Source organism: Kwoniella dendrophila, chromosome 4, assembly GCF_036810415.1.
Source record: "Kwoniella dendrophila CBS 6074 chromosome 4, complete sequence".
Lineage (NCBI taxonomy): Eukaryota > Fungi > Basidiomycota > Tremellomycetes > Tremellales > Cryptococcaceae > Kwoniella > Kwoniella dendrophila.
Genome location: NC_089479.1, coordinates 1,234,052 through 1,258,969, shown reverse-complemented (window position 1 = coordinate 1,258,969; position 24,918 = coordinate 1,234,052). Strand labels below are relative to the sequence as shown.

The 24,918-nt window shown below is 38.6% G+C and overlaps 11 protein-coding genes across 11 annotated transcripts; 6 read left to right on the top strand and 5 right to left on the bottom strand.

The window, feature by feature from the left end:
• Positions 1 to 108: 108 nt before the first annotated feature.
• L201_003585 (uncharacterized protein) lies at positions 109 to 3,946 on the bottom strand (the record flags this gene model as incomplete). Its single annotated transcript, XM_066219338.1, has 15 exons — positions 109 to 428; positions 547 to 769; positions 844 to 986; positions 1,068 to 1,174; positions 1,239 to 1,426; positions 1,479 to 1,670; positions 1,728 to 2,012; positions 2,079 to 2,290; positions 2,361 to 2,547; positions 2,597 to 2,775; positions 2,840 to 3,039; positions 3,100 to 3,229; positions 3,328 to 3,448; positions 3,514 to 3,614; positions 3,694 to 3,946. 15 exons carry the CDS (start codon positions 3,944 to 3,946, stop codon positions 109 to 111), a joined length of 2,841 nt encoding a protein of 946 aa, XP_066075435.1.
• Positions 3,947 to 4,347: 401 nt separating this feature from the next.
• On the bottom strand, positions 4,348 to 5,294 carry L201_003584 (uncharacterized protein; the record flags this gene model as incomplete). Its single annotated transcript, XM_066219337.1, has 3 exons — positions 4,348 to 4,488; positions 4,568 to 4,752; positions 4,835 to 5,294. The coding sequence occupies 3 exons, from the start codon at positions 5,292 to 5,294 to the stop codon at positions 4,348 to 4,350; spliced, it is 786 nt and encodes a 261-aa protein (XP_066075434.1).
• A 727-nt stretch (positions 5,295 to 6,021) lies between these two features.
• L201_003583 (uncharacterized protein) lies at positions 6,022 to 6,554 on the top strand (the record flags this gene model as incomplete). The annotated part of the gene is made up of 2 exons (XM_066219336.1): positions 6,022 to 6,210; positions 6,291 to 6,554. The coding sequence occupies 2 exons, from the start codon at positions 6,022 to 6,024 to the stop codon at positions 6,552 to 6,554; spliced, it is 453 nt and encodes a 150-aa protein (XP_066075433.1).
• Positions 6,555 to 7,521: 967 nt separating this feature from the next.
• Positions 7,522 to 9,206, top strand: L201_003582 (uncharacterized protein; the record flags this gene model as incomplete). Its single annotated transcript, XM_066219335.1, has 7 exons — positions 7,522 to 7,634; positions 7,703 to 7,750; positions 7,804 to 7,920; positions 7,974 to 8,072; positions 8,127 to 8,235; positions 8,286 to 8,772; positions 8,827 to 9,206. 7 exons carry the CDS (start codon positions 7,522 to 7,524, stop codon positions 9,204 to 9,206), a joined length of 1,353 nt encoding a protein of 450 aa, XP_066075432.1.
• A 484-nt stretch (positions 9,207 to 9,690) lies between these two features.
• L201_003581 (uncharacterized protein) lies at positions 9,691 to 11,324 on the top strand (the record flags this gene model as incomplete). Its single annotated transcript, XM_066219334.1, has 5 exons — positions 9,691 to 9,707; positions 9,787 to 9,923; positions 10,721 to 10,917; positions 11,012 to 11,025; positions 11,162 to 11,324. 5 exons carry the CDS (start codon positions 9,691 to 9,693, stop codon positions 11,322 to 11,324), a joined length of 528 nt encoding a protein of 175 aa, XP_066075431.1.
• Positions 11,325 to 11,784: 460 nt separating this feature from the next.
• Positions 11,785 to 12,451, top strand: L201_003580 (uncharacterized protein; the record flags this gene model as incomplete). Its single annotated transcript, XM_066219333.1, has 4 exons — positions 11,785 to 11,806; positions 11,936 to 12,021; positions 12,159 to 12,169; positions 12,295 to 12,451. 4 exons carry the CDS (start codon positions 11,785 to 11,787, stop codon positions 12,449 to 12,451), a joined length of 276 nt encoding a protein of 91 aa, XP_066075430.1.
• Positions 12,452 to 13,758: 1,307 nt separating this feature from the next.
• L201_003579 (uncharacterized protein) lies at positions 13,759 to 14,578 on the bottom strand (the record flags this gene model as incomplete). The annotated part of the gene is made up of 5 exons (XM_066219332.1): positions 13,759 to 13,778; positions 13,864 to 14,089; positions 14,158 to 14,277; positions 14,353 to 14,471; positions 14,524 to 14,578. The coding sequence occupies 5 exons, from the start codon at positions 14,576 to 14,578 to the stop codon at positions 13,759 to 13,761; spliced, it is 540 nt and encodes a 179-aa protein (XP_066075429.1).
• Positions 14,579 to 15,011: 433 nt separating this feature from the next.
• L201_003578 (uncharacterized protein) lies at positions 15,012 to 16,513 on the top strand (the record flags this gene model as incomplete). The annotated part of the gene is made up of 4 exons (XM_066219331.1): positions 15,012 to 15,223; positions 15,282 to 15,673; positions 15,740 to 16,110; positions 16,202 to 16,513. The coding sequence occupies 4 exons, from the start codon at positions 15,012 to 15,014 to the stop codon at positions 16,511 to 16,513; spliced, it is 1,287 nt and encodes a 428-aa protein (XP_066075428.1).
• Positions 16,514 to 16,766: 253 nt separating this feature from the next.
• Positions 16,767 to 19,375, bottom strand: L201_003577 (uncharacterized protein; the record flags this gene model as incomplete). The annotated part of the gene is made up of 7 exons (XM_066219330.1): positions 16,767 to 17,016; positions 17,084 to 17,233; positions 17,317 to 17,798; positions 17,865 to 17,972; positions 18,114 to 18,194; positions 18,266 to 18,635; positions 18,714 to 19,375. The coding sequence occupies 7 exons, from the start codon at positions 19,373 to 19,375 to the stop codon at positions 16,767 to 16,769; spliced, it is 2,103 nt and encodes a 700-aa protein (XP_066075427.1).
• Positions 19,376 to 19,836: 461 nt separating this feature from the next.
• Positions 19,837 to 21,672, bottom strand: L201_003576 (acetate kinase; the record flags this gene model as incomplete). Its single annotated transcript, XM_066219329.1, has 8 exons — positions 19,837 to 20,266; positions 20,405 to 20,555; positions 20,604 to 20,754; positions 20,825 to 20,899; positions 20,974 to 21,060; positions 21,132 to 21,231; positions 21,291 to 21,381; positions 21,456 to 21,672. 8 exons carry the CDS (start codon positions 21,670 to 21,672, stop codon positions 19,837 to 19,839), a joined length of 1,302 nt encoding a protein of 433 aa, XP_066075426.1.
• Positions 21,673 to 22,190: 518 nt separating this feature from the next.
• L201_003575 (uncharacterized protein) lies at positions 22,191 to 24,117 on the top strand (the record flags this gene model as incomplete). The annotated part of the gene is made up of 12 exons (XM_066219328.1): positions 22,191 to 22,481; positions 22,553 to 22,759; positions 22,812 to 22,924; positions 22,981 to 23,017; positions 23,071 to 23,169; positions 23,220 to 23,315; positions 23,370 to 23,588; positions 23,648 to 23,688; positions 23,752 to 23,816; positions 23,875 to 23,921; positions 23,972 to 24,032; positions 24,098 to 24,117. The coding sequence occupies 12 exons, from the start codon at positions 22,191 to 22,193 to the stop codon at positions 24,115 to 24,117; spliced, it is 1,296 nt and encodes a 431-aa protein (XP_066075425.1).
• Positions 24,118 to 24,918: the final 801 nt, after the last annotated feature.

The window sequence follows — 24,918 nt, the reverse complement described above, 5'->3', positions numbered from 1 at the left end:
ATATCGTAATTGAGATATATACTGGGGTTGGCGCATATGAGAATAACAATCCATATCGCCGTGCTTCATGTATCAATCGACCATCTTGCATGTTTAATATTGGTTCCTTTAGTTTGAACGTAAAAAACCAATTGTACCTAAATTGTAACCTACTAAATCTCTTAATCTTTTAGTTTTTTGAATTTGATTCAATTTAAATTCTTCTAATTTGGATTTAAATTCTTCTGGGTTATTTATCAGTATGTCATTATGTACATTTAAGAAAATAGTTAAAATTGATTGTACAGCTTCAAAATCTTTATTTGAATTTAATCTACCAATTAAACAATTTAAAAAATTTAATAAATTTTCAATAGTTGTCAATGATCTTATTTCTAAATCCAACGTTGAAGGTGGTAAGGATTTTATATATTCGAAAAATGAATTATCTATTTGACGAACAATCCAACAATAAAAGCGCCATATAATTAGTTCACCATTGAACATAAGAACTGACAGGGGGGAATTGTATTGTCTTTTCATCGAAAAGCACAGTCCAAAACTCACAATCACCATTTTCATCTTCTCTGCTTAACTTTTTAGTAAATTCACTTTCTAACCAACTACCATTACTCAAATCTAATCTATTTCCATTCTTATTACTTTCGTCTTCGCCATTTACGCCGGAAGTATTCGAGAGATCAAATTTGGTTTCTAATCCTGATACAGTAGGTAAAAAGAATGGTGCTGCTTCAGGTACTTTTGGTGCTTCTTTAGGTTTATTACGTTGCTGTTTTATCGGAACATCGAAAAAACAGATCAGTATAAAGGTAACAACCATTGCACGTTGGATCGAAAACTTACCTTGATAGTTTCTAAATTCAATAATGTTTGCCATCTTGATCTTGGTAATAAAGACAACGTTATCAATCCCTCTGTCAACTGTTCAGGTGTGGTGTAGACATCTGTGAATTCTGGAGCTCCAACATCCTCGATACCTTCGATAGCTAGGGGATAAACGAGATGGATCAATACCCAAATTTGCACGAGTCTTCATAAGTTCGCAAGGGAGGCTATTATTTACTTACCAGCGTCTTCGTCCAAACCTTGTACGGAAGGTAGAGCGATTTCAGGTACATCCTCTTCTTCTGGTATATGTCGTAAAGCTACTTCAGAGAATTGCGCTTTGTTTGCCCTATATTATGAACACGAACTAAGCATTAACCTCAAAGAACCGTTTAATTGTATATAAGACTTACCATAGATGTATACCGACACTATCAACGTGAGCAGTAGCCAAGAAATCTCCGGTAGGTGAAAAAGTTATACTTGTAGCGATTGAGGCAGTTTTGAAAGCATCCACAAGACGTCCAGTAGGTATATCGAATGTTCTGATTGTAGAGTCAAGGGAAGTAACCAGCAACCATCTAGAATCAGGTGAGAAGACCTATTATAATTCGTAGTTAGCCGTGTTGCTAAAGACTGGATTTAAAACTCACAGTATCGAGGATTCGACCTTTGAAACCCCTTAATTCTCTAACAATTCGTCTTGTCTCGATATCGATAAGTCGCACAGTAAGATCATCACATATTATAGATAATAAGCCGGAATCTCGATTTAGTGACATTGAAGTGATAGAAGTGGAAAGTTGAGCGGAATGAATGAGTTGAGTAGTATGGAAATCAAAGAACTGTAAAGAGCTTTATCAGTAAATGTTGATAAAATTGCGAAAACACCCATCACTTACATATAATTTCCCTTCTAAGGTACTTGCTACAACGACTCTATTCAGAGCATCACTGCATAACCCTGTTATAGCTTCTAAAGTCTTTTGCGTTGGTTCGAGAGCAGCCGTAGCTTTAGCTTTTACAGTTTTACTTGTTGATATTATTTTAGGTTTACTATCTCCTTTAATTTGACCTGATAATGAAAACGATCTTCTTTCTTTCCCAGATTGCATATTGTACATTCTGATTTCACCTGTTGATGAACCGACAAGTGAGAAATTTCCACAAGCCGTTACAGTTACAGCCTAATCACGTCAAATGTTTGTCTTAGTGCGGTGTAGTATAGTTAACATTGGAAAAGTGATACTTACTTGAGCAACACCACTTTCCATTTCGAAAGTCCAAGGACCTAATCGTTTTTCTTGTACTCTCCATGTTCTGGCTATAGAATCATCCGCATGAGCCGTTACGACATCTTCCCAATCTTTCGATCTGATCGATGTACTAGAAATGGCTGTAATTTGAGGATATTTAAGGTGATCCACTGTAACTCCAAGTCCAATTGCTTTCTTGATCAAGGAGCCTGTAACATCATTCATGATATTGTCAGACTACGAGCAAAATAGGGCAAAACAAGCACGTCTGAAACTTGCCTTGCGACAATTCGAAACTTCTTGAATCCCTCACTACACTTGTATACCTCAAAGATCTATCTCTACCAGCAGTCAAAATCTGTTTTCCATCTTCTCCATAGTATCTGATACATGTTGGTGGTGCATGATGACCACCTCGGAATTTTAACAGACGGGGCATGCCAGTTGGAGAATCGCAAAGCCATTGCTAAGTTACAATCAGCACCTGATCTGGTAAATCTGTTGACATTACTTACTTTCACACTGTTATCCGCACTGGATGACACTAACAACGGCTGACCAGCAACCCACTGCAGACCGGTCACACTTTGATCATGAGCACCTCGTACGACATGCAGTACCCTTCCACCTTTACTCAAATCCCAAGTGGCCAGTGATCCAGTTGATGAAGCGGTAGCAAGAATAGGTGGTCCATCTATACGGTCGAGGAATTAGCTTGATTTATTATGTGAGTATTATCGTCACTTATCGTCACTTACCCATTCTGAAAGACAATCCAGCTACAGCGCCGTCTTCAATTTTCATTTGCATGACTAAATCACCTTGACGAACATCTGAGATTCTCACACTTCCATCTAAATATCCAACACCTATCACATCTATGGCTGGAGATTGTACGATAGCCGTTATAGGAGAGGCAGAAGCTGGAGTAGGATGAGAGAAAGTGTGGATCAAGGAACTAAACAAATATTGCGTTAGACTTATACCGGATTGTCTACGAAAGATCTATAGAACTTGCCAAGATTTGATATTCCATAATTGTAATTCTCCTTGTTGACTACCGATCAAAACTTTGTTGAGGTAAGTGGAAGGATGCATAATGTGAGTGGCTGTAAAAGAAGAGTGGAAAGTGATTTGATTCTTGAGTTCTGTGAAAATAGTAGAGCAGAATCTGATATCAGCATTTGATTATGTTTATACAGTTTGTATACAGTTTCAATAAAATAAACATTGTTTAAAAACTTACGTCTTGATTGAAGATCATACACAATTAAACCGGTTCCGTCTTCTTTGAGGACGATCAAATCTTCTCCAAATATCAAGATTTTTCCCAAAGTTGATTGATCAGGAGATTCATATGACCCAGTCTATCCAACACATTATTGTATTAGCTCGCAGAAATCAGAGACAGCTTTTTTGAGTTTACACTTACCTCTTTACCTCTATGATACCTAACCACTCTGGCTCCGGCACTAGCATAGATTTCTGTTCCGGTCATACCTAATGAGTTGATTTGCGCTCCTGCATCAGGCCCTATAAACAGATAGCAACAAAAGTCAGTTTGACTCCAAGGACGAAATATATATAATCAGAGATACAAGTTGGAGCTTACCAGCAAATACCAAAGTCATCTTAGCAGCGTCCCACATCAGCCAACTTCTACCCACTGAAGTGGTTATGTTGACTGTAGGAGTGGCTAAAGCTCCTTGAGGAGTATGAACGAACATTGCATATGGTACATGATCCGTTACATGACCCAATGCTCTGAAAGGTGCGAAAAGTCTAGGTGTAGGTTTAGATGGACCTGCTGTAGGTTGTTGTTCGATACTGGTTCCGTTTTTCTGTCGCTTATTTTGAGGAGCCATGTTGACGAGTAGCTCTTTTCAGCAGAATCAGCTGATATTGAGTTAACGGGTTGATGAGTAAAGTAGGATTAACAGTTGTCAGATAACCAATTTCAAGATTTCGAACATTTATCTTGGATATTTTATTTTGGAACTGAAAATCATTAAGCGTTCCCACGTGGAGTTTCAAGGAGTACCGTAGCAACTCCGCTATTCGCCCATCAAATGGGGTCTTATCATAGTTAACATATAGTGCATGCTTCGACGAAGGAAAATATCTAGTCTTATGCATACATAGGACTAGACAGCGAAGGTCGACTTGTCATGCAGGATGATTAGCTGGAGTCGTAAGGGAATCATATCGAAAGCGCATAAGCTATATCTACGCAAATTAGGTGGTATGAAGATAAAATCTTCTTCTATCAGAATGTAGGAGCAACTTCCATTCTAGCGTAGTTGATACTTCTATCTAAAGCAGCTTGGACACCATCAACGACTGGTATTGTTCTGCCTACCTTTTCCTTCAAAGATAATTCTAGATCTTCTCGCAAAGCTGACATGCCCTGCCGTATAGTAAGAAACATTGTTAATCGAAGTCATCTTCCGCACAGGAAAAAAAAATATAAGGAAGACGTAACTCACGCCACATCCTAACACGATCACGTCAGCTCCGCTTTCGACTAATTGAGTTGACGCTTCAAGTAGAGCTAAAGTAGGTTCTGAACCATTCAATGAGATCGCATCGAAACCTGTCCCTTTGGTCCCCACATATCTTTCATTGGAGATCATCATTGTTGAGATTGCTTTATCGAATATTGGCTCCCATTCTATTGATGGATCAGAGGACGGATATTGTATTTAGTGCTCTTGACTAGCTTGAGTTATCATATCAAGGTCATAATCACTCACGTCGACCAGTCGTAGCAATCCCGAATTTATTACCTTTTGTCAAAGCATGATATATAGCTGCATCTAAAATACCTACCGGTATTGCTGCCTTGACCTCTTGGTTTCTTGCTACTTTTGCGATTTTTGTCAAAGAATTAACCAAGGGATGTTGAGAGAAACAAGCTACTATAATGCTTGCATACCCTTTCAATAGCTCTATGCCTTGTGGGTTGTTCAAATGAAGGTATTCTTCGCATACACTAGTAGATAATTGACCATCTTCATCATTGTTTATACTTCTTGGAGCAGGTTCAGGAGCAGTTATAAAGTCTATTCGGACATCTGATGGTATAGTCTTTTCTAATACTGGTACAAGTTCTTCTGTAAATGTTTTAGTGGAATTGGGATTGATCAACAATATTCGGATAGGAGCGGATGATGGACCAAGCGTTGTATGTATTTTGTCTTTGATGGATGTCATGTTTGATGTGCACGAGAGCTGAGCAGGTTTTATATGAATTTTTTTACGAACTGAAGAATTGGTCATGAAATTACAAGTTTTAAGCAAGTTTTACCAGGGCAGTTTGTAGTCGAATGTTATGTATACTCGGTATACTCGAAGCCGTTGTTGATCTTCTTAGCAGCTACGACAACATCGATGGGGTGGCCTGTGCATATAAAATACGCTAACTTTGCTAACATGCCTTTTCGGTTTACAACAGAACAACCCTTATCACCCATCACGAGCAGATTTCGAACAGCTTCTTATCGCTCGGCTGAATGTAGTTTGCAAGTAGCGGCCAATACCCGCTTGACCTCCACCACGAGCCCACAACACAAGGTGCATAACAATATTTCTGAAAGTCGCGTTCCTCTTCTACATTGACGCTGTCACAAGGTGTCAACTACGACAATCAATGTCAAGACATAGTCAACAGACGCTCAGCAGTTGTGTACGCATTGTAACGGGTCGTACACCGCTGTCAGTATCCAGCCCATCTCCAAGATATCCTCCACATTCACTCATCCCTTCTACACCTATACGATCTCTCACCTCGTCAAGTCGAAACTCTTCAGACCCTACCTCTTCAAATTCACCTAAAAGACCCTCGCCGTATCGATTACTACAATCACATACATTCTTGTCACAATTTGCTCCTTTGCATATATCAGGATGGAGGCTGGATTCCCTGGTTCCGCAGGAAAGGATGGTAAATCCTACATCAGATATTGATGACTCGTCCATCATAAATGGAAACGATGTGAAAAAAGGAAATGGGGGAGATCTACAGGATCGTAGGTTAATAAGAGCGTTTCTTATGGGTGAAGGTAAACAAGGATGGCGAGATGCCATGAAACTTGTTCAGAAAGCTGGACAGGTTATTGAGCAACAAGATGTAAGTGAAGTGTATCCTTTTGATCGCATATATTCACCAACCCAAGTCGCACTCATGTTGAATACGTTTCGATATCGTAGCATCACCCTACTATCCTCATTACACCTTCATCCGACTATTCTCCGTCATCGTTTTCTCTGGAATCTACGGTAAATGGATATATAGTAGAAATTTCAACTCATACTCATACACCTTTACCTCCTTATCCCATACCAACCAAGAATCATCCACATAAAATAAGGCCTGGAGTGACTGGAAAAGATATAAATCTAGCTGAGAGTTTGGAAAAAGCTTGGGAAGAGGTGATGGGTGGTAAAGAGAAAATTCAGATCAAGAAAGAGTAGTCAGCTACATGAATGGGGTTTCATGAGTCAGCTACATGAAAGGGGTTTCATGCAGTCGGAATAATCATATTGTACCGGTCCGATTCTGTATACATCATCAAAAAGAAGGATAACGGCATAATAATACATACTGGACAAACCAGAGCGTTTGAGTTTCAGCATACATTCAATCAACAGCAAATCGATAAGATTTGTACAAGCACATGCATCATCGCCAAGATTCTGTAAGAAGTAACAGCTTTTCTTTTCTGCATCTCAAGGTGGGATGATGACAAAAAGGTAAAACGCGTACTGATTGTACTGATTGTTGCAACCTGTTATCGGTTGTGGTCGGAATTGAGGATGAGTGTAAAAGTCACTCAAAGGCAGTCCCGTTGTGCGTGGTTATGAAACGTGTCCAAACCACAAGAAAGCAAGAATCAAGCGTTGTCTAGGCGCGACTGTGGAAAAGAAAGGAAACTGAAAAGTCTTGGATTTCCAGTGGATTATCCAAGGGATATAAGATCTGCCTGAGAGAAAGCACCAAGTTAAAAATTCAGGGTCTCAAAGGCAATTGAATTTCATAACGGGTTTTTTCGATTTCTTACTTATCTTTGGGTGGAGTCAACCAACTTTTCATTTTTTGTGGGGTGGGGTAATTTGTATCACCATACAGAGAGCCAATCCACCCGAGCCAAGCAAAATCAGACCAATTGTATTTCGATTGATCGTCTTACCTACCTACCATTATAATCTCTCACTCACCACTTAAAAGTCCTTTTTTTCTCCCATTGAACCGCTAATCCTTCTTACATCTTGTCCTTTCGTTTCCCAAACCACTAAAACCAACCTCCTCTTTACCTTTCTATTCCTTTCACTCATTCACTTGAGTTATCAACAAAAAAGAACGAACTTGGATTTCCCATACATTCATTTTCTTCCCCCTTACAAATATTCCACCTGAAAAAGGCTTTTCACATAGCAAAAAATGTCAACCACAGCAGGTTTAAGACAAAGACAACCTTCTCCCCCTGCGGGACAGGTAGAGAAGAACCAGATTCTTCGTGAAGCTGAAGAAGCTGAATTGACTGAAGGTCAAAAGTGAGTATCATCCAAACTTCATCCCTCGCCGCTCAATCGTTGAAGCTAATTCATCCTACTACAAACAGATTCATCGTACCAAACTTCACCGTCAAACAATTGCTTGATGCCATCCCGTATGTCTCGTTTTCGGATAAAGCTCGAGACCTAGCTGACCCGCTTTCATCAGTGCTCACTGTTTCCACCGATCCGCACTCCACTCTTCACTATATGTAGTCCAAGACTTCATTGCTCTTGGCCTTCTCGCTTATGGTGCCTACCATATTGATCCTTTCCTTGCCAAATAGTGAGTACCTTCTAGAAATTTCAATTATGACACGTTGCTAATTGCAATCTTAGCAACCTCGCACCTGCCGCTTACCACGCCATCAGAGTTTCCCTTTACTCTGCTTACGTTTTCGCTGCTGGTTTATTCGGTACTGGTGTATGGGTCATTGCGTGAGTGTAAAGAGGCTTTCGTTAGACGACTATAGAATGCTGACCTCTTGACAGACACGAAGCTGGTCACCAAGGTTACTCATCTTCAAAGGCCATCAACAACACTGTTGGTTGGTTCTTACACTCTGCTTTATTAGTACCATACCACTCGTGGAGAATTTCAGTAAGTTTACTCTCTACTCTATAGTTTTCACGCTGACTTGCTCTCTTTAGCACGGTCGACACCACGCCGCTACCGGTCACTTGACCAGAGATGAAGTCTTTGTACCAGTCACCAGAAAAGAAAGAGGTGTACCAGCAATGAAAGAAGAAGCAGAAATCCGAGGTTTAAACGTTTCTGAAGAGAGACAAAGTGAACTTGCCGAACTTCTCGAAGATGCTCCTTTAGCTGTTCTTTTCAACCTTTTCGTCAGACAACTTGTCGGATGGCCAGCATACCTCGCTGTCAACGCATCAGGTCAAAAACACTACCCAAAATGGACCAACCACTTCTCTCCATCATCAATCATCTTCAAAGCTAGTCACTTTGCTCAAATCGTTTGGTCCGATATCGGTGTTGTAATCACCCTTGCTGCTCTTGGTTACTGGACATACATGAGAGGTTTCAGAGAAGTTTTGGTCATCTACATTTTACCTTACCTTTTCGTCAACAACTGGCTTGTACTTATCACATATCTTCAACACACCGACCCTCACCTTCGTAAGTTACCCGATTCCACCTTTTGCATCTCAGCTAACTCCTTACATTTCATAGCTCACTACTCTTCAAACACCTGGACTTTCCCACGAGGAGCTCTCGCTACCATCGATCGAACTTTCATGGGACCAATCGGTGCTTATGTCTTACACGGTATCTGTGAAACACACGTTGCCCACCACATCTCATCCAAAATCCCTCACTACAACGCTTGGGAAGCCACAGAAGCTTTAAAGAAATTCCTAGGTCCTCACTACCACTACTCCAACGATAACATGCTTTTAGCATGTTACAGAGCATACAGAGACTGTGTTTACGTTGAAGAAAACCAAGATATCGTTTTCTACAGAAACGCCAGAGGTGTAGCTCAAAAAGTAGCCGTTGATGAAAATGGTAACATCTCTGATTCAGGTATCGATATGACTGAATCAAAGTAAATTTGTCAGCTAAGCATATAGGCAGGAGTAGATTTGGTTCTACTGAGGAATGCGGATATCAAGGATAGGATAGGATATATACATGACTTATCCTTTTTTCTTTCTTTACATCATTTTACCACACACCATACGTAATTGCATACAACCACATTCATTCTTATTCCGTAATATAGATTAGACCTAGATATCAAATTCAGTTATAAATATTCAAAAAATTGTTTCGAGTCTATGAAGAAATCTTTACATGTTTTACAGGTTCTCAAGCAGCAGCGATCGTTCCTGCAAGCAGATATCACTTAGAGGGCTAAACCATACTTTTGCGTCGTTACAACATTTGTTCCGACGGAATCAAAACGTTGACCTGGCGATAGGAGTTTCTTGGCATACATGATCAGCTCGTATCTAATCCAAGCTGCAATTTACATTTGTCCGCAAGTATCACCTCATATCGGTAAGCCAAAGAAGTTTATGAGTAAAGGTCAAGATGAATGAGATGAATCCGTACGTATTCTTCTGTTACACCTCACCCATGAGAACAAGTACCTCCTAACAAGGTCTGATCAAACTGACTCGCGAGTAGAATAACGACCCAGCCTACAGCTACACCTAAACCTGATATAAGTGGACCATCGACCAACAACGGCAGCGATGATAAAACCCAACCGTACGCACCGAAAATAGGCTCCGAAGTCAATGGGTGTGGTGGTGGTAGTTTTAGTGAATGTTGTAGATGCTGTGAAGGGTCTAAATACGGATTTAACAGTTGTTTTCCTTCATAGAGGAAGAAGCAAGCTTCGTATTCGGGGTGGTGGAAATGGATGGTGTAGTCTGATGGGTGCCTCATGTAAGTTCGTTTCTGCCCTTTGAAACATATGAATGATATGACAGATCCGTACTCCAATCATACTTGATACATCTCTTGGCTGAAACAAGACACGAATGCTGATTTGGACTTTCTCGCGCTTGCGCAGTGGTTCAGCATATATGGGAACGCAAGATTGATGGATTCGGTCACTCGGACTCTCAAACTAGAATTCGATTTTCCAAGAAGGTACACAACACTATTGAACGTGGAACAAGACAAACAATAATCTTGGGATGATGAAACTGGATCCAAACTACTCGACAACACGAGCACAGCATTTGTCATACTAGGTACAACCTGGGAAAAACATTATCATTGGAATCCGCAACATCAGATCTCATTTTAGTAAATTAGATAGCAAAAAGATAAGTCATAAATTACTATCCTTGCGGTAGAAAGCTTTTCTCCCGTTAACGTTACGAAGAAGAATGAGGAGGAAAAACTGCAGTTGTGTAGACAAAAATAGGAATTTACCAGACCAATCATCTACCCTGCGATCTTAATCGACAAAGACACTCACTTAAAACAGATCATAACGGAAACCGCATCCACTAAACGTAAGTTGAAAAAATAGTCTTTGCAAAGTTGCGCTTCAACGACATTGCATTACATGGTATACTTCCCTAATGTTGATTCGTATATCACTTAGCCATACCTGAATCGAAATTTCAACCTTATGCACCTACAGATCCACATCCAACCTATTCACCGCCAAAAAAGAAAAATTTATTCGATAGAATAGACGATAAATTAGATCAAATTGGTAAAGATTATAAAAACAGTCAACAACAAAAATACTCTTATAACATCCCTCCAGACCCTTGTGGAGCGTATTATCCTCCTCCAGTAAGTTTCTCAACTGCTATTACACATCTCGCTTATTGAGGCTTCAATTTCCGTCGCTTCTGCTCATGTCAAGTTGACTTGAATCTATATCCAGGCTTCTAAATATCAGTAAGCCCTTTCATCCTTTCATTCCATCCTGCAGATTAACTTTTCAGCCTTCTGCGCTCACGACTTTACTATGTACCATGTTTACTTCTGAATGACCATGGGCAGTTAAGCTGATGATCCCCTTTGATTCACTCAGAACATACGAACAAAGACGTAAAAGAAAGAAAGCTGAAAAGGGAGAAATTATAGGTGCAGCTGCCGAGGTTGCAGCTGCTTTACATGATAGACATTCAGGTGAAGGTGGGGGAGGGATTGATGGTGGAGGAGCGGGTGATGGAGGAGGTGCAAGTAGTTTTTAGTCGGATTCGCTACAACTTCTGTACAGTATGTTACCACGATCGTGCAAGAATTCCAGCTTGTATGTTATACACAATATCGAATCTCGAAAAAGGCTTGCAGTACACCTGATTGATGCGAAGCCTTACTAATATCAGTCCTCCTCGATTATCTACAGAAAAGCTTTGCGCACAATAAATGCTTCATCATGCAAAAAGCGAGCAGAGTTCCAATCATATGATTGATGTTGTCTCGCTTCGTTCTTTCTCTTGTCTTGCCCGACCTACACGGGAACGTCACAGCCTTCTTGATGATCATGACGACATACGGTACGCCTAGACCCGCTGATAAACAGACAAGATCCCCAAAGGACTCCCTTTACCTTCTCAAATAGTTATATATACCTGGCATGAAAAGGTGCTTTCTTTGGTTCATCTCTTCAAAGCCCCTGGACGCTTTTTTTCTTCATCCACAATAGTTATCATGGGGAATAACTCTACAAAGCGTAAGTCCTGTATGGAAATCACAGTACCTTTTGTACTATGATTCTCTTGTACTAAAGTTCACTTTTTCACTTCAAGTTGGACAGTCTTTGTAGTGTCAGTACTAACTCACTGAAATCACTCTATGACAGAATCATCATCTTGTGGATCGAATTCCGGATCAAGGAAATCGGGATCCAAAAATACTTATGGTTCTTGTAACACGGGACATTCTTCGGTGAGTGAGTTTATCCACATCGTAAAGAATATCCAAGAATTCTACCTCTTGCCGAGTCATCCAAATAATCACGACAAAAGCAAAGAGCTCTGCTGATTTTTGATTTGACAACGTGAACTCATTGATTTGTATGTAAGATCCAATACGAGTAAGTACAGATTTCTGCTTGCATGTTAGTGGCCGCCAGCCACCGAGAAATATCAATTTCATTTTCCGTCTAACCCTCCTGATGAGTATATGATGATGGTCGCTAAGTCATCTCCAATATAATAGGACAACCAAAGAGAAACGTAAGAGACAGAAAAGGGAGAAACAAGCTGCAGCTGCAGGTGCCCTAGGTAATTTGGCAGGAAATCTAGCTGAAGCCTCGGGAGGTGGTACCACTTCCTCAGGTTGCGATGGAGGAGGTGGTGGTGGATCAGCATGTTGATGATATTTATAGTAGAATTCGCAACTTCCGTATGAAATACGGTATATACTTGTTGGCGATATGTAAAAGACAACAGTAACCGAGGATGGGTCACATTGTCAGTTGACGAAGAATCTACGATATATGTGTGGCTTTTGATGTTACATCCTTTGTCTTTTCTTGGCGCTCAAGGATGAGCATAGCCTTCTTGATGATCATGACGAGATTGGTACGAATAAACAAATCAGCCCCTTAACGACCGCAAGGACCGCCTTCTAGAGCTCTGCATGGGCATATGCATACATGGATAGTACATATATATATATATATGGTACCCTGAGATGTTCTTGAAAGTTATCAACTCCTCTTGACCAAGCCACAACATTTATCATGGGAAATAATTCTACAAAGGGTAAGTGCCATTTTGGGTTCTCGAGCGTCACAATGGCCCTTACCGATAAGAGCGGATGTGATGATTGCACAAAGCGTATCTTGAACATTAATACAAATTATACTTGCATTGTTAGTACTGATCTGATCTAAACTTCTTTGTAACAGAATCATCATATTGTGGATCATTATCCAAAAAGACTGATGGGACTTGTAACACAGGTGATTCTTCGGTGAGTGACTACAACGCGATACTACATTTCTGGACAATCTTATATCAAAAAAAGCACCTTTTTCTTTTTCAATTTCACTTGTAATGCTGTGTATAGATTGGCAATCAGTATAGCTAATGTCTGAATTGCCGTACACTACTACAGAAAATCTTGTATGAGTAAGTAATTCTTATTTCTTGATGTTTCAACTCGAGTACTTGATTTTCAGCTCACTTGCATATCTCACGCTATAGAACCTCCAAACAAAGACGTGAAAGAAAGAAAAGAGAAAAAGAAGCTGCCATTGCCGGTGCTATCGGAGATGTAGTCAGTTCTCTAGCTGACGGATGAGGAGGCGGATCATCGGGAGATGGTGGTGGGGGTGGTACAACTTCCTCTGGTGGAGATGGACGAGGGGGTGCATCATCAGGGTGAAATATGTTCTCAAAGTGATGAAACAGAAGGAAAACAACCTATGTGGGGAATACAATCGGTACATGGTCGAATATATACAACGCAGTATATATGCATATAACATACGAGTCGCCTAATCCATCACCTCTTCGTCACGACACTCACATATGAGCACGTATGTACAAGCTGACCAATATGTCTTACCACTGTTTGTTACAAAGATTGTGGATAAGTTCTGACTTACGACCGAGGGGTATTAGCATTGTCTGGTTCCCCTATCATGGATGATGTCTTCGTCAAGTCCCCACAATCCTACGCTGGCTCATATGCAGCTGTAGATGAATATAGATCATAGGCAATGGTCATCAGTACTTACGCCATTGTATCATTTAGATCATGCATGATAATGAAACTCACGAAGACTCTCTTCTTCCCTATTTCTCTGCCTCTCTTCAATCCTATTTCTTTCACCTTCAATCCTTTTCCAGATTGAATGACCTGCACCTTCACCTACCCAAATTTTCAGTTCTAGTAATTGACCTCTACCTGGATCTGGTAAAGATTGATTTGAAGGTAAAAAAGTCAATAATAGATGATTTGCTGAAAATGTAGGCAAGTTATATGTAGCTGATCTCAAGGATGACTGGGTATACCAAATAAATGAGGAATCATAAGCTTTGCGCCAAAATACATAGAGGAAGATCAACTTACATAAGGAATTTCAAGTGAGCTGAGCACAGGAGGAGCATCATATTCAGGTGGATTAGAAGGTGCATTCGTTGCTCTTGATGACGGTCCAGGTAAATCAAGTGTATCAGAAACGAAAATCACCTACATAACGTGATGGTATATCAGTATGAAACAACTATCGAATGATCAGATCGATCCCTTTTGAGCAACGCTCACCCGATGATCCGTCACCCATATTCGACCTTTAGCAGTTTCATTTCGTTTTGGACCTTGAATGGTTGCGGGTATTCTTAATTCGATTTCAGCTGTATGTCCAGCTGTAAGAACGTCTTCACCTATGACCAATGATCAGCTGAAGGCGTGAATAATATAGATCACTTGGCTCACCATGTTGCAAAGGCAATGTATGACCCGGAGCTAAATGAACTGAATTTATTGACATTCTGGGTGGCAAGAAATTATTTAAGAAGTTGTTGTAGGATGAAGTGGATGGAATGTAGTAAGAATGTACGCCGAGATGATTCTTTGTGTGTTGTGAATTTTTCGCTACTTGCTGCTGAAACGCATGTTACTGTTGTTGTTGTTGAAAGCCATCAGTATAACGAAGGTTGTTATCATCAACGTGCTCAATACTAACCTTAGCCCCTTCGTCATCACTCAATTGTATGGTGAGAACTGAGAATATAATGCGGGGCAACACGCTTCAACAACTCACGTGATTTCAAATACGACGCGTTGTGAAGTGCGTGTTTGGTGATGTTCAGTAAAATCAACGCGATTTTCGAAACATTTAACTGTTCTTGATTCTACCTTACTGCAAGGACCGTAAACGTATATGACCAGACTGCAGACGAAAACAGAACAGCTCAATCACTATGGCTGTAGGATCAAACTTACCTTCAAAATCAGTCATATTGCGTTATCCACCTTCCTCTTCATCGAAAAACATCCACCTAGAAGTTGAGGAGGTTGGAAGTGGAGAAGAAGCAGAAGAAACTTATCAGTTGCTAGAACTACCACCAGAAATCATCAAAGCCATTGAAGCTTCTTCAAAAGGTAAAGAAAAAGAGGATCAAGTAGCTTTTCCGTGAGTTGAATGAACTGCTCTATGAAGAAATTCATAACTGATCAATTCAATATTATAGATTGACGATAAAAGGTAAACCTTCTGATGATGCAGTATTATGTACAACAAATTCAACATTTTTATTGAGAACTGTTGGAATATCAAACTCAATTTTGGTTTGTCGTACACCTGAATCTGATTCTTTGCATAAACGAAAAGAAACTTTACAAATTCGTGATACGTGTCATGAAGTGTTAGAATGTGTACCAATTGCACCTAACTTAGAAAGAATACGTACAATCTTGAAAGATTCATCTTGGAAAGGTATAAATGGTAATTCGTTAGGTAAAAGGAAAAGAAATGGAAAACAAGTTAAAAAATGGACAAAGGATCAAATGATGAGTATTATACAATCAAGTGAAATTGAATTAGAACAAGGTTTAAAAGATAGAAATGTTATCGAAGTAGAAGGTAAGTGGAAAACAACAAGAGTAAATCTATATTTCAATAAAAGCTGATAGATTGGTAATATTGTAGGAAAAATGTTATATTTACCACCAAAAGAATTGAAAGAACTATTATCAATTATATTATCATTATTGACTATACATCAAGTTAACACTGAAAAACGTAATATTGCTTTATCTAAACCTATAATAAATAGTTTAGAACATGATCATGAAGTCGATTCATCAATATCGAAACAAGTTTTGAGTTTATACGGTAAAATAACGATAAATGATGAAGAAGAGGAGATATGGGAAGCGAATACCAAAAGGATACTTAAAGAGATTGGGAATGGATTATTGATTGGATGTCAGAATAAGAAATTAGATGAATTTGAAGATGAATGGAAATTTGAAGTGGGTGAAGAATGGAAAGATGAGATTGATATTACTTTATTAGAGGTGAGTAGAAAGGGATGGTATCATCAATGGAATAATGATTCATCGTCATACACACAATAATACTGATATCCTCATCTTTTGCCTTTATCAGGGTGAATATCTTTTAAATCCTTCACCAATAACATCATTATCATTCTCAACATCATTTTCATCACCAAAATCATCAGAATTAATTACACATTTCCCAATTTCAAATTTACCTTTACAACCTTCAGAAAGATTTTCAGAATTATTTTTAACAAGAGAAAAATGGAAACCAAAAGATATTTTACCTTTTTTAAAAGGTTTAACAAGAGATAATGATATTAAATCAAGAGATAAATTAATTTCAAAATTCGTTAGAGTAGTTAAAAATCCAAAAGATCCTAAAGATATTTGGTGGTTCCCTAGAAGAAGTAGTTGATTGAGAGAATTAGGATGGATGGTGAGACTTGGTTGGTAATGAGATGTTTTCAAAGAGTCTAATCATTGTCATGTTGTATGTATTCAAATAATTTCAGTGATTATATGCTGGCTGGACAACACTCTTTCTTTTGTTATTATGGCGGGAGTCAAGTATGAATACATAGCAATTTCATTGATTCATTATACAACAAAGCACAATCTCAAAACCAATTATACATTTTTTTTCTTTTTTTTAATCTCCTTGCTATTACCTATAACTTGGCTACTCTACCTTGTTGTACTCTTTCTTCTTCATCTTTGATTGCTTTTGCTCTTAAATCTTTTCTTAATATCTTTCCACTTGGTGATTTTGGAATTTGATCTAATAAAACTACACCACCTCTTAATTTTTTATGATTAGCTACTTTCCCATTTACCCATTCTTGAATTTTAGTTGAAAATGCCGCTTTATCTTCTGATGTAGGTAATGAACTTAATCCACCTTTTGGTACCACGTATGCTCTAAAGTAAATTGTCATTATCAGTATTAGCTGTACTGCCCTAACGAAGGGAATATTACTCAACTCACCTAGGTAATTCAGTAGCTTGTTCTCTTGAATAGATGCCAATTACACCCACATCCGTTATTTCAGGGTGAGTTAATAACAAAGCTTCTAATTCAGCTGGTGGAACTTGAAATCCTTTATATTTGATTAACTCTTTTACTCTATCAACGATACTAAAAATAATAGCCAAATAACAATTTTCAAATTAGCCATAAGAAGTCTGGATGAGATAAAGAATAAGATCATAGATACTTACGAGAAATAACCACGTTTATCAATGGTAGCAATATCACCAGTTTTGAACCAACCACCTTTTGCAAAAACATCATTTGTTGCTTGTTGATTTTTCCAATAACCTTTCATGACTGATGGACCTCTTAACCATAATTCACCTCTATCTTCACCATTCCCAAAATTTAGATCTTTTGAAGTCTGTTGTGAAATTAACCTAGCTTGATAAGTTGGCATTAATTTACCTATCTTACCATCATTCAATGAATTTTTAGATTCTTCTAAATTCATTACGTGTGTAACTGGTGTAGTTTCAGTTAGACCATATCCTTGAGTTAACTTGATATGTTTGAATTTGTCTTCAAATGATCTTATTAATTCAGATGATAATGGTGCTGCTCCTGACATGAATCCTCTTATTGATGATATATCGAACTTTGATACATTATTGGAATGCAATAAAGCTATTAACATCGGTGGAACCACTAATGCCCAGGTGACTTTGTACTGCAAAGTAATCACAAATCGGTGTCAGCTTATAGGACAGCTTAGATGTTTTAAACATTAACTAACCTTCTCTACAGCTTTGAGGAAAGCGAGTTCTTCGAAACGAGGTAGAATCACGACTGTCCCATTACATGTGAGCGGTTGGTGCAGGGTTCTGGAAAAGCAAACAATTAGCTGTCACCCGATTAGGCGGCGAATATGTCCAACAGCTTTTTGTTGCCTGTACAAGTCACTCACACTGTCAAGCCCTATCGACATAGATATTTAACATTCAGTTACACTACGATATCTTCTTTGAGGTAATCAATTACTCACGTAAATATGACTAAAAGGTAACATTGCCAAAATGACATCGTGGTATTTTATGGGTTCGTATGAAACGTTAAATGCTTGTACCTAATGTCAATGTACCTATCTATCAGTATAACCACGAAAAAAAAGACAAACAAAGCAATTCTTTCACTTACTTGACTCGTCATATTATGATGAGACGTTTCAACACCTTTACCTTTACCAGTTGTACCACTTGAATAACATAAATAAGCAGTTTTTTCTTCCATACCATCTTGAAATCTTTTTGGTTGACCTGGTTTTTCATTTTCATATAATTCTTCTATACATTGAAATTTATTCATCCATGATTTTTCAGTTTCATTACCTTTTTCTAATATCATTTGTTTTTCATCTTTATCACATAATAAATAAATTCGATTATCTGGTATACTATAACTTGGATCTAATTCAATAGCTTTTAAAAATGTTGGTAATAATGATGGTTGTACAAATGCAAATGATGATGTCGAATCTCGTAATTGATGTAATAGTTCATCTGGTGTACTACGGTTATATTAAAATATTCACTCAGTATATTCTCTCCATATTACATTTGAATGGGAAAAAAAGAAAAAAATTTACTAAGCATAATTAGCAGGACTAACTATTATACCTAAAGCTTGACAAGCGAAATTTGCTATAACCCAATTTAAAGAATTCATACCAAAAATACAACCAATATCTTCATTTTGTTTTATACCTTTTATTTTTAAACCAGTGGCTAATGTTTTAGTTACTTCTTCTAATTTACTTCTAGTTAAAAATTTTCCTGTTGATGCATCAATAAATTTTGGTTTTTCTTGATTTGTAGGTTCAGGATAATATAAAAATCTTGTTCTATGTTTTGATTTATATGTTTTAAATGGAAATAAATAATGATAAACTGAAATTCTAGGTAAAAAAGGTATTTCTTTATCACTTGTATAAATTTGATCTTTTCTTGGTATACCACCTTCAATAAACTCTGTATCACTATTCCCACTAGATTTAGATGATGAATTAACCATTATATCGAATGGTGTATCGTTATGATTAGGATAAAATGTATATCCGTTAGGTAATGGTATTATATCTTTTGTCCTTGGATCCGAATTTGATTTAGATTGACTTGCTAAAGTACTTTGATATCTGTATGTCTGTATTGGAATGGCTTGGAAAGCAGACCTATATATCCTCGAAGAAGAAGCCACTGCAGAAGGAAAAGAGGATGTTGTTGATCTTAGTATAGAAGAAGGGAGTCTCATCTTGGCGAACAACAATAGGGTACAGTCAAAATCCAGCTGGGTATATATATACACAGTATTCGTAGAGGGTATTCTGAATGGTCAAATGCCGGGTATCACGGAATCTATAAAGAAGCTATCTTTGTGGTCTATCGGTCCGGAATGGTTTATTCTATTTATTCTATTAGTGATACTAATAATACTATTCTATGCTAAGTACTGGATGCAATGACTATGACATATATAAATGATGATCATCACCTGACGAAAACAATACACAACCAAAAAGAGCTTAATTTTTCATTTGTTTCGGTTTCGGCTAAGATCTCACCGGCGGACATGACCGCTATCAAGACATGTTGTCCGAATAAAACGGAAAGATTGCATACTTTCTTTCTACTCTACAAACTGTCCATAGTCTTGTATAATACTTGAGTGGTCACACTTATCGATAGTGTATGTTGAGTAAAGTGACGGCGAGCCTAGAAACCAAACTCATCTCTGGCCAACTTGGCACTCCAACCTTCTTCATCAGTTTCGACAATCCAACCTTTCAATTTACTTGATTGTGTCGTGATCTCAGTGACTTTTCCTGTATGTTTACCATCATTCTTATCTGTATCGATTTCAGCTCCGAGCCATTTCAATTTGCTCAAGACATCTTCTCTCAATTTAGACCCTTTCTCTCCTATTCCACCTGAAAATACTAAACCATCGATTTTCTCTATGGGTGTATCCGAAAGAAGCTTGAATAGATATTGCGAGACGTAGTTTAGTAGTCGATCAAGATAGACTTTGTATGCCAAGACAGCTTTTTCGTGGTCTTCTTTGGAGCAGTCTGCGGACGATGAAAGTCGAGATATGATAGTTCCAAAATTGGTTGTTCCCGCAAGAGCTGCAAGACCGGATTTCCTGCAACGTAAGGATCAGCGATTGCTCCTTAAGTCAAGGGAAGATGAGTAGACGCTGTATGGGCATAAAGCGAGGGTAGCTTATCGCTTTGCATCTGATCCAGATAATCTCCTTCGATGTTTTCGATCGCAAACTTACTTGTTGAGCAAGATCTCTGCCTTTGACACCGTATAGTCTTTGAAGTCGACGCCTTCAGCGGGATTGGCGGTCAAGTGGAATATAGCGGTAGGGTCGATTGTACCTGATCTTGTACCGCCGATCAATCCTTCTAAAGGAGTAAGACCCATAGCTAATCAAGCTATCAGTACCAGTCAAACGTATAGGCAGTATTACTCACATGTATCTATAGATTGACCTCCTTTGATACAGCATGCTGAAGCTCCACTACCTAAATGAGCTACAACTATATTGACCTCTTCTTCTTTCTTCCCTAGCTGATAAGCCATAGATTGTAAAATTGAAGCATATGAGAGACCATGGAAGCCATACTACGTTTTTATTCCAGAAGAATCAGCTTAGTTCCCAAAATTTAGCGGTTAATCAAACTATAGTACCGACCTTCCGCAATGGCATTACGAGCTCTTTGTCAGGTGGAGGAAGAGCATAGGTATACACTTCTTCTGGGATGTTTGCCTAAATCACGAATCAGCTTGTAGACTAAGAGACCTCTCGCGTATGAGAAATCATAGCAAGGCATTCGAGCTTACATGGAAAAGGGTATCAAACACCATCAATGAAGTATGGTCAGGCAAGGCATCGAGGCAGGACCGTACCGCTACCACAGCATGGTGGTTCTAGGTATATAGTCACCGATGATTAGCTGACAAACTCCACCCTCAAATAGATGAAACTCAATTAGACTTACATGTAATGGAGCGAATTCTGACAGTTTATCCATTTCTTCCAATGCTTCTTCATGCTCTTTAGTCACCACAATGCCTTTGGTATGAGTACCACCATGCACACTGATATCTAAAAGTCAGCTTGATCTTGAAAAAGCGACAAACGAATCAGCTGAACGTACATTCGATGGGTGACATATTTGATATCTTCCTTTTTCAAGCTCTTGGCAGAGGATGTTATATGTTCAAGTAAGAACGGTATCAACGATTCATCTATTTTCGTATCGCAAGTTAACTTACGACAACACTCTCTGAAGCCATGCTACACGATGATAGCTTTTACTTACAATCAACTTCATCACCATTTTTACCTTCCTCACTTAGATTTTCACCTTTTCCTTCTTCCCACGTAATCTTGATCTTTACTTTTTCATCTTTTGATCCTATATTGACAACTTCTAAAGATGATTGAAAATCCAATGAATCTGATTTTGATTTAGGTATACCGAACAGTTTACCTTTAATTGATGATGATCCACAATTTATAGCTAGAAGATATGTCATTTTGGTATCCTTTTCGGTTCGTCTTGTATGTTGGCCTTTAGAATGAACGACAAATTGCTTTGTGACCGTTAAATCTCTGTAAATCTATAATACTCATCAACGTTCTCGGATTACTTCGCATTACCATTATTATGGTTGTCAACGTCGACTTTGTTTTTCTGTGAGAAATCAAATGTGGGGAAAGGAATCGTTGACGTCACTCACGTGGTCAATGCGGGGTAGGTTGAGCAAAAAGAGAGGATCAAATAACATATTTGTTGAGTGGCCGGTTATAGGGCGGATCATGTTACCGGATCCTGTCCACTTTTCAGTTTGAATATGTATCGTCCACATGAACAACAACACAGATATTCCAACGTGACTACTATTCTCAATATATACATATATATACACGTATATACATAGTCTCATAGCTTGCTGACATCAGACATAACATAGATCAACGTTGATATCAATCATATCATCAGCTCATATATCTTCTAATCACTATTATATAGATCAAGCATCCTATTAACAATATGTTAACACGCTCATTCCGTTTTCTTGCTCGAGGTAAATTCGCGACAACTTCACTGCAGGTTCAATCTCTGAGATGTTTATCCACTACACCAATCAGATTAGGTGTACAAGAAATTACTAGACCAGCTATAGACACACCGTTATCACTATGGAATTGGACAGAAGAGGAAAATATGTTAAGAGAGAGTGTAAGAAGATTCGCAGAAGATGTTATAGCTCCAAGAGTATCAAAGATGGATGAGGCTGAACAATTAGATCCTGAGGTTATTCAAGGTTTATTTGATAATGGTGTAAGATTAAAAACTCCTTAACTTCTCAGATATGGGTCTATGGAAGCTTATGATTTACTTATACCATACAGTTAATGGGTATCGAGACTAGTGCAGAACATGGGGGATCAGAATGTAGTTTTACGTCAGCTATTATAGCTGTAGAAGAACTTGCTAGAGTAGATCCTTCAGTAGCTGTAATGTGTGATGTACACAATACACTCTGTAATACCGTCTTGAGATTATACGGCTCAAAGGAAATCCAAGATAAATGGTTACCTGATCTTGCCACTAAAAAGGTGAGCTACACTGTCCACGTTGTCAAGGATGCAAGCTGATAATAGTTTACAGGTCGGATCTTTCTGTCTTTCCGAACCTGCATCAGGATCAGATGCTTTCGCTTTACAGACCACTGCTAAACTCGATAAAAGTGGTGATTTCTATACTCTCAACGGAAGCAAAATGTAAGTTACCCATTTCTTCGGGCATCTAAGCGCTTAGCTAATGAGATCTATCTTAGGTGGATTTCTAACTCTGCTGAAGCAGATACTTTCTTGGTGAGTAGAGCAAGTATCTTTAGTGATTTTCAGCTAACCTGATATCATGATAGGTTTTCGCCAACGTTGACCCTTCCAAAGGATATAAAGGTATCACATGTTTCGTCATGAGCAAAGATATGGGTGTAGAGATCGCGAAGAAGGAAAAGAAAGTAGGTTTTAACAGGACAATTCCATAATGAAATACTCACAATGCTTGTAGCTCGGTATCAAAGCTTCTTCTACATGCTTATTAAACTTTGACGATGTCAAAATCCCCAAAGAAAACATAGTCGGAGAAATTGGTAAAGGTTACAAGGTAATTTCTACCCTTTCATGAATGATTAAAACCGTATGCTTATGTTCAATACAGATTGCCATTGAGATCCTCAATGAAGGTCGAATTGGTATTGCTGCTCAGATGATTGGTTTGGCTCAAGGGGCATTTGATAAATCATTGACTTATGCTTACCAACGAAAGCAATTCGGTAAACCCGTCGGTGAATTCCAAGGAATGGGTTTCCAGTTTGCAGATGTTGCTACTGAGATCGAGGCTGCCAGATTGTTGACCTATAACGCTGCCAGATTGAAGGTATGTACCTTTAATTATAGCAGTTGGAGCTCTTGTGGCTGATAGTCGTTCTTGAATAGGAGGAAGGCCGACCTTTCACTAAGGAAGCTGCTATGGCCAAGTAAGTTATCATGCCCAAGCAGCTTGCCAATAGTAGCTGATACGTTGTTATACATTGTTACAGGTACTACGCTTCTGTTGTCGCTCAAAAAGCATCCGGGAATGCCATTGAATGGGCAGGTGGACAAGGTAAGATAACCCCCTCTCATCGAGATTATAACGAGATAAGCTGATAACAGGTCAACAGGTTTCGTCCGGGAAGTCGGTCTCGAAAAGTTCTGGAGAGATTCAAAAGTATGTACAGCCACCGGAAGGAAAAGCTGCTCTGACTGATAATCCCCCAGATCGGTGCTATTTACGAAGGTACAAGTAATATCCAACTCGAGACTATTGCCAAATTCTTGCGTAAGTTCCTATCTCTCCCTTACCACTTCCAACGGTTGGTTGATGATCGGTTATCCATATAACAGGCAAGGAATATCAAACTTGATCAATCTACCCAAGCCCGATTATTTCATTTGGAAAGATATCAGTCGAGTATGAGTAAGATACCTTTTTGTACAGTTTTCTCAGATCGAATCTGTTTTATATATCATACGTAACATCATGCATGTATTTGTTTATACGGCTTGAGGAAGTGTAGATCTCCAGCTCGGTACGTAAAAAAGACGTTTCCGGTCATTGAAACAGATCTCTTAACAGTGAGGTCACCTGACTTGTGAAAGGAGTTGGGTTATTTACTATAGATCTATAGCCAAATCAGACCTGATTGCCATTTGTACTATTGTAGGAATGGGGTTGAAGTAAGAAGGCTTCAATTGATCATCTGACCACCTTGACCCCATAAAAAAGTTTAACAATTGATCGAGAGACGTATTGTTCCGTTACCTGATCGACCCAATGATGAAAGCGTTGCAAAGTGTCTTAGTTATCGGTTAGTATATTACTTACGTTTCTACTTGTTGTTGTGCCATCATTCCACCCATCATATTGAAGCCGAATGATGCTAAGTATATCTTCCCACTGGCACAAATGAGGTTGAGCATCAAAGGTGACTGGAAATCAGGTGAACATGTTAATTTTCCAATCACATTCTAACAATTTGACTGATAATTCAAGTAAAAGAATAACGTAATACTGTGGCTTACAAAATGAAATACTATCTTGCTTGTGCTATATCCAAATTGATTAGGTAATAGACTTGATTATTGGGTTTCCATTAGATTTTGTTCTTCAAGTCATTCCTCGAAGGTGAGTACCTAGTTTCACTTGTACCTGTCGATCAAAAAAA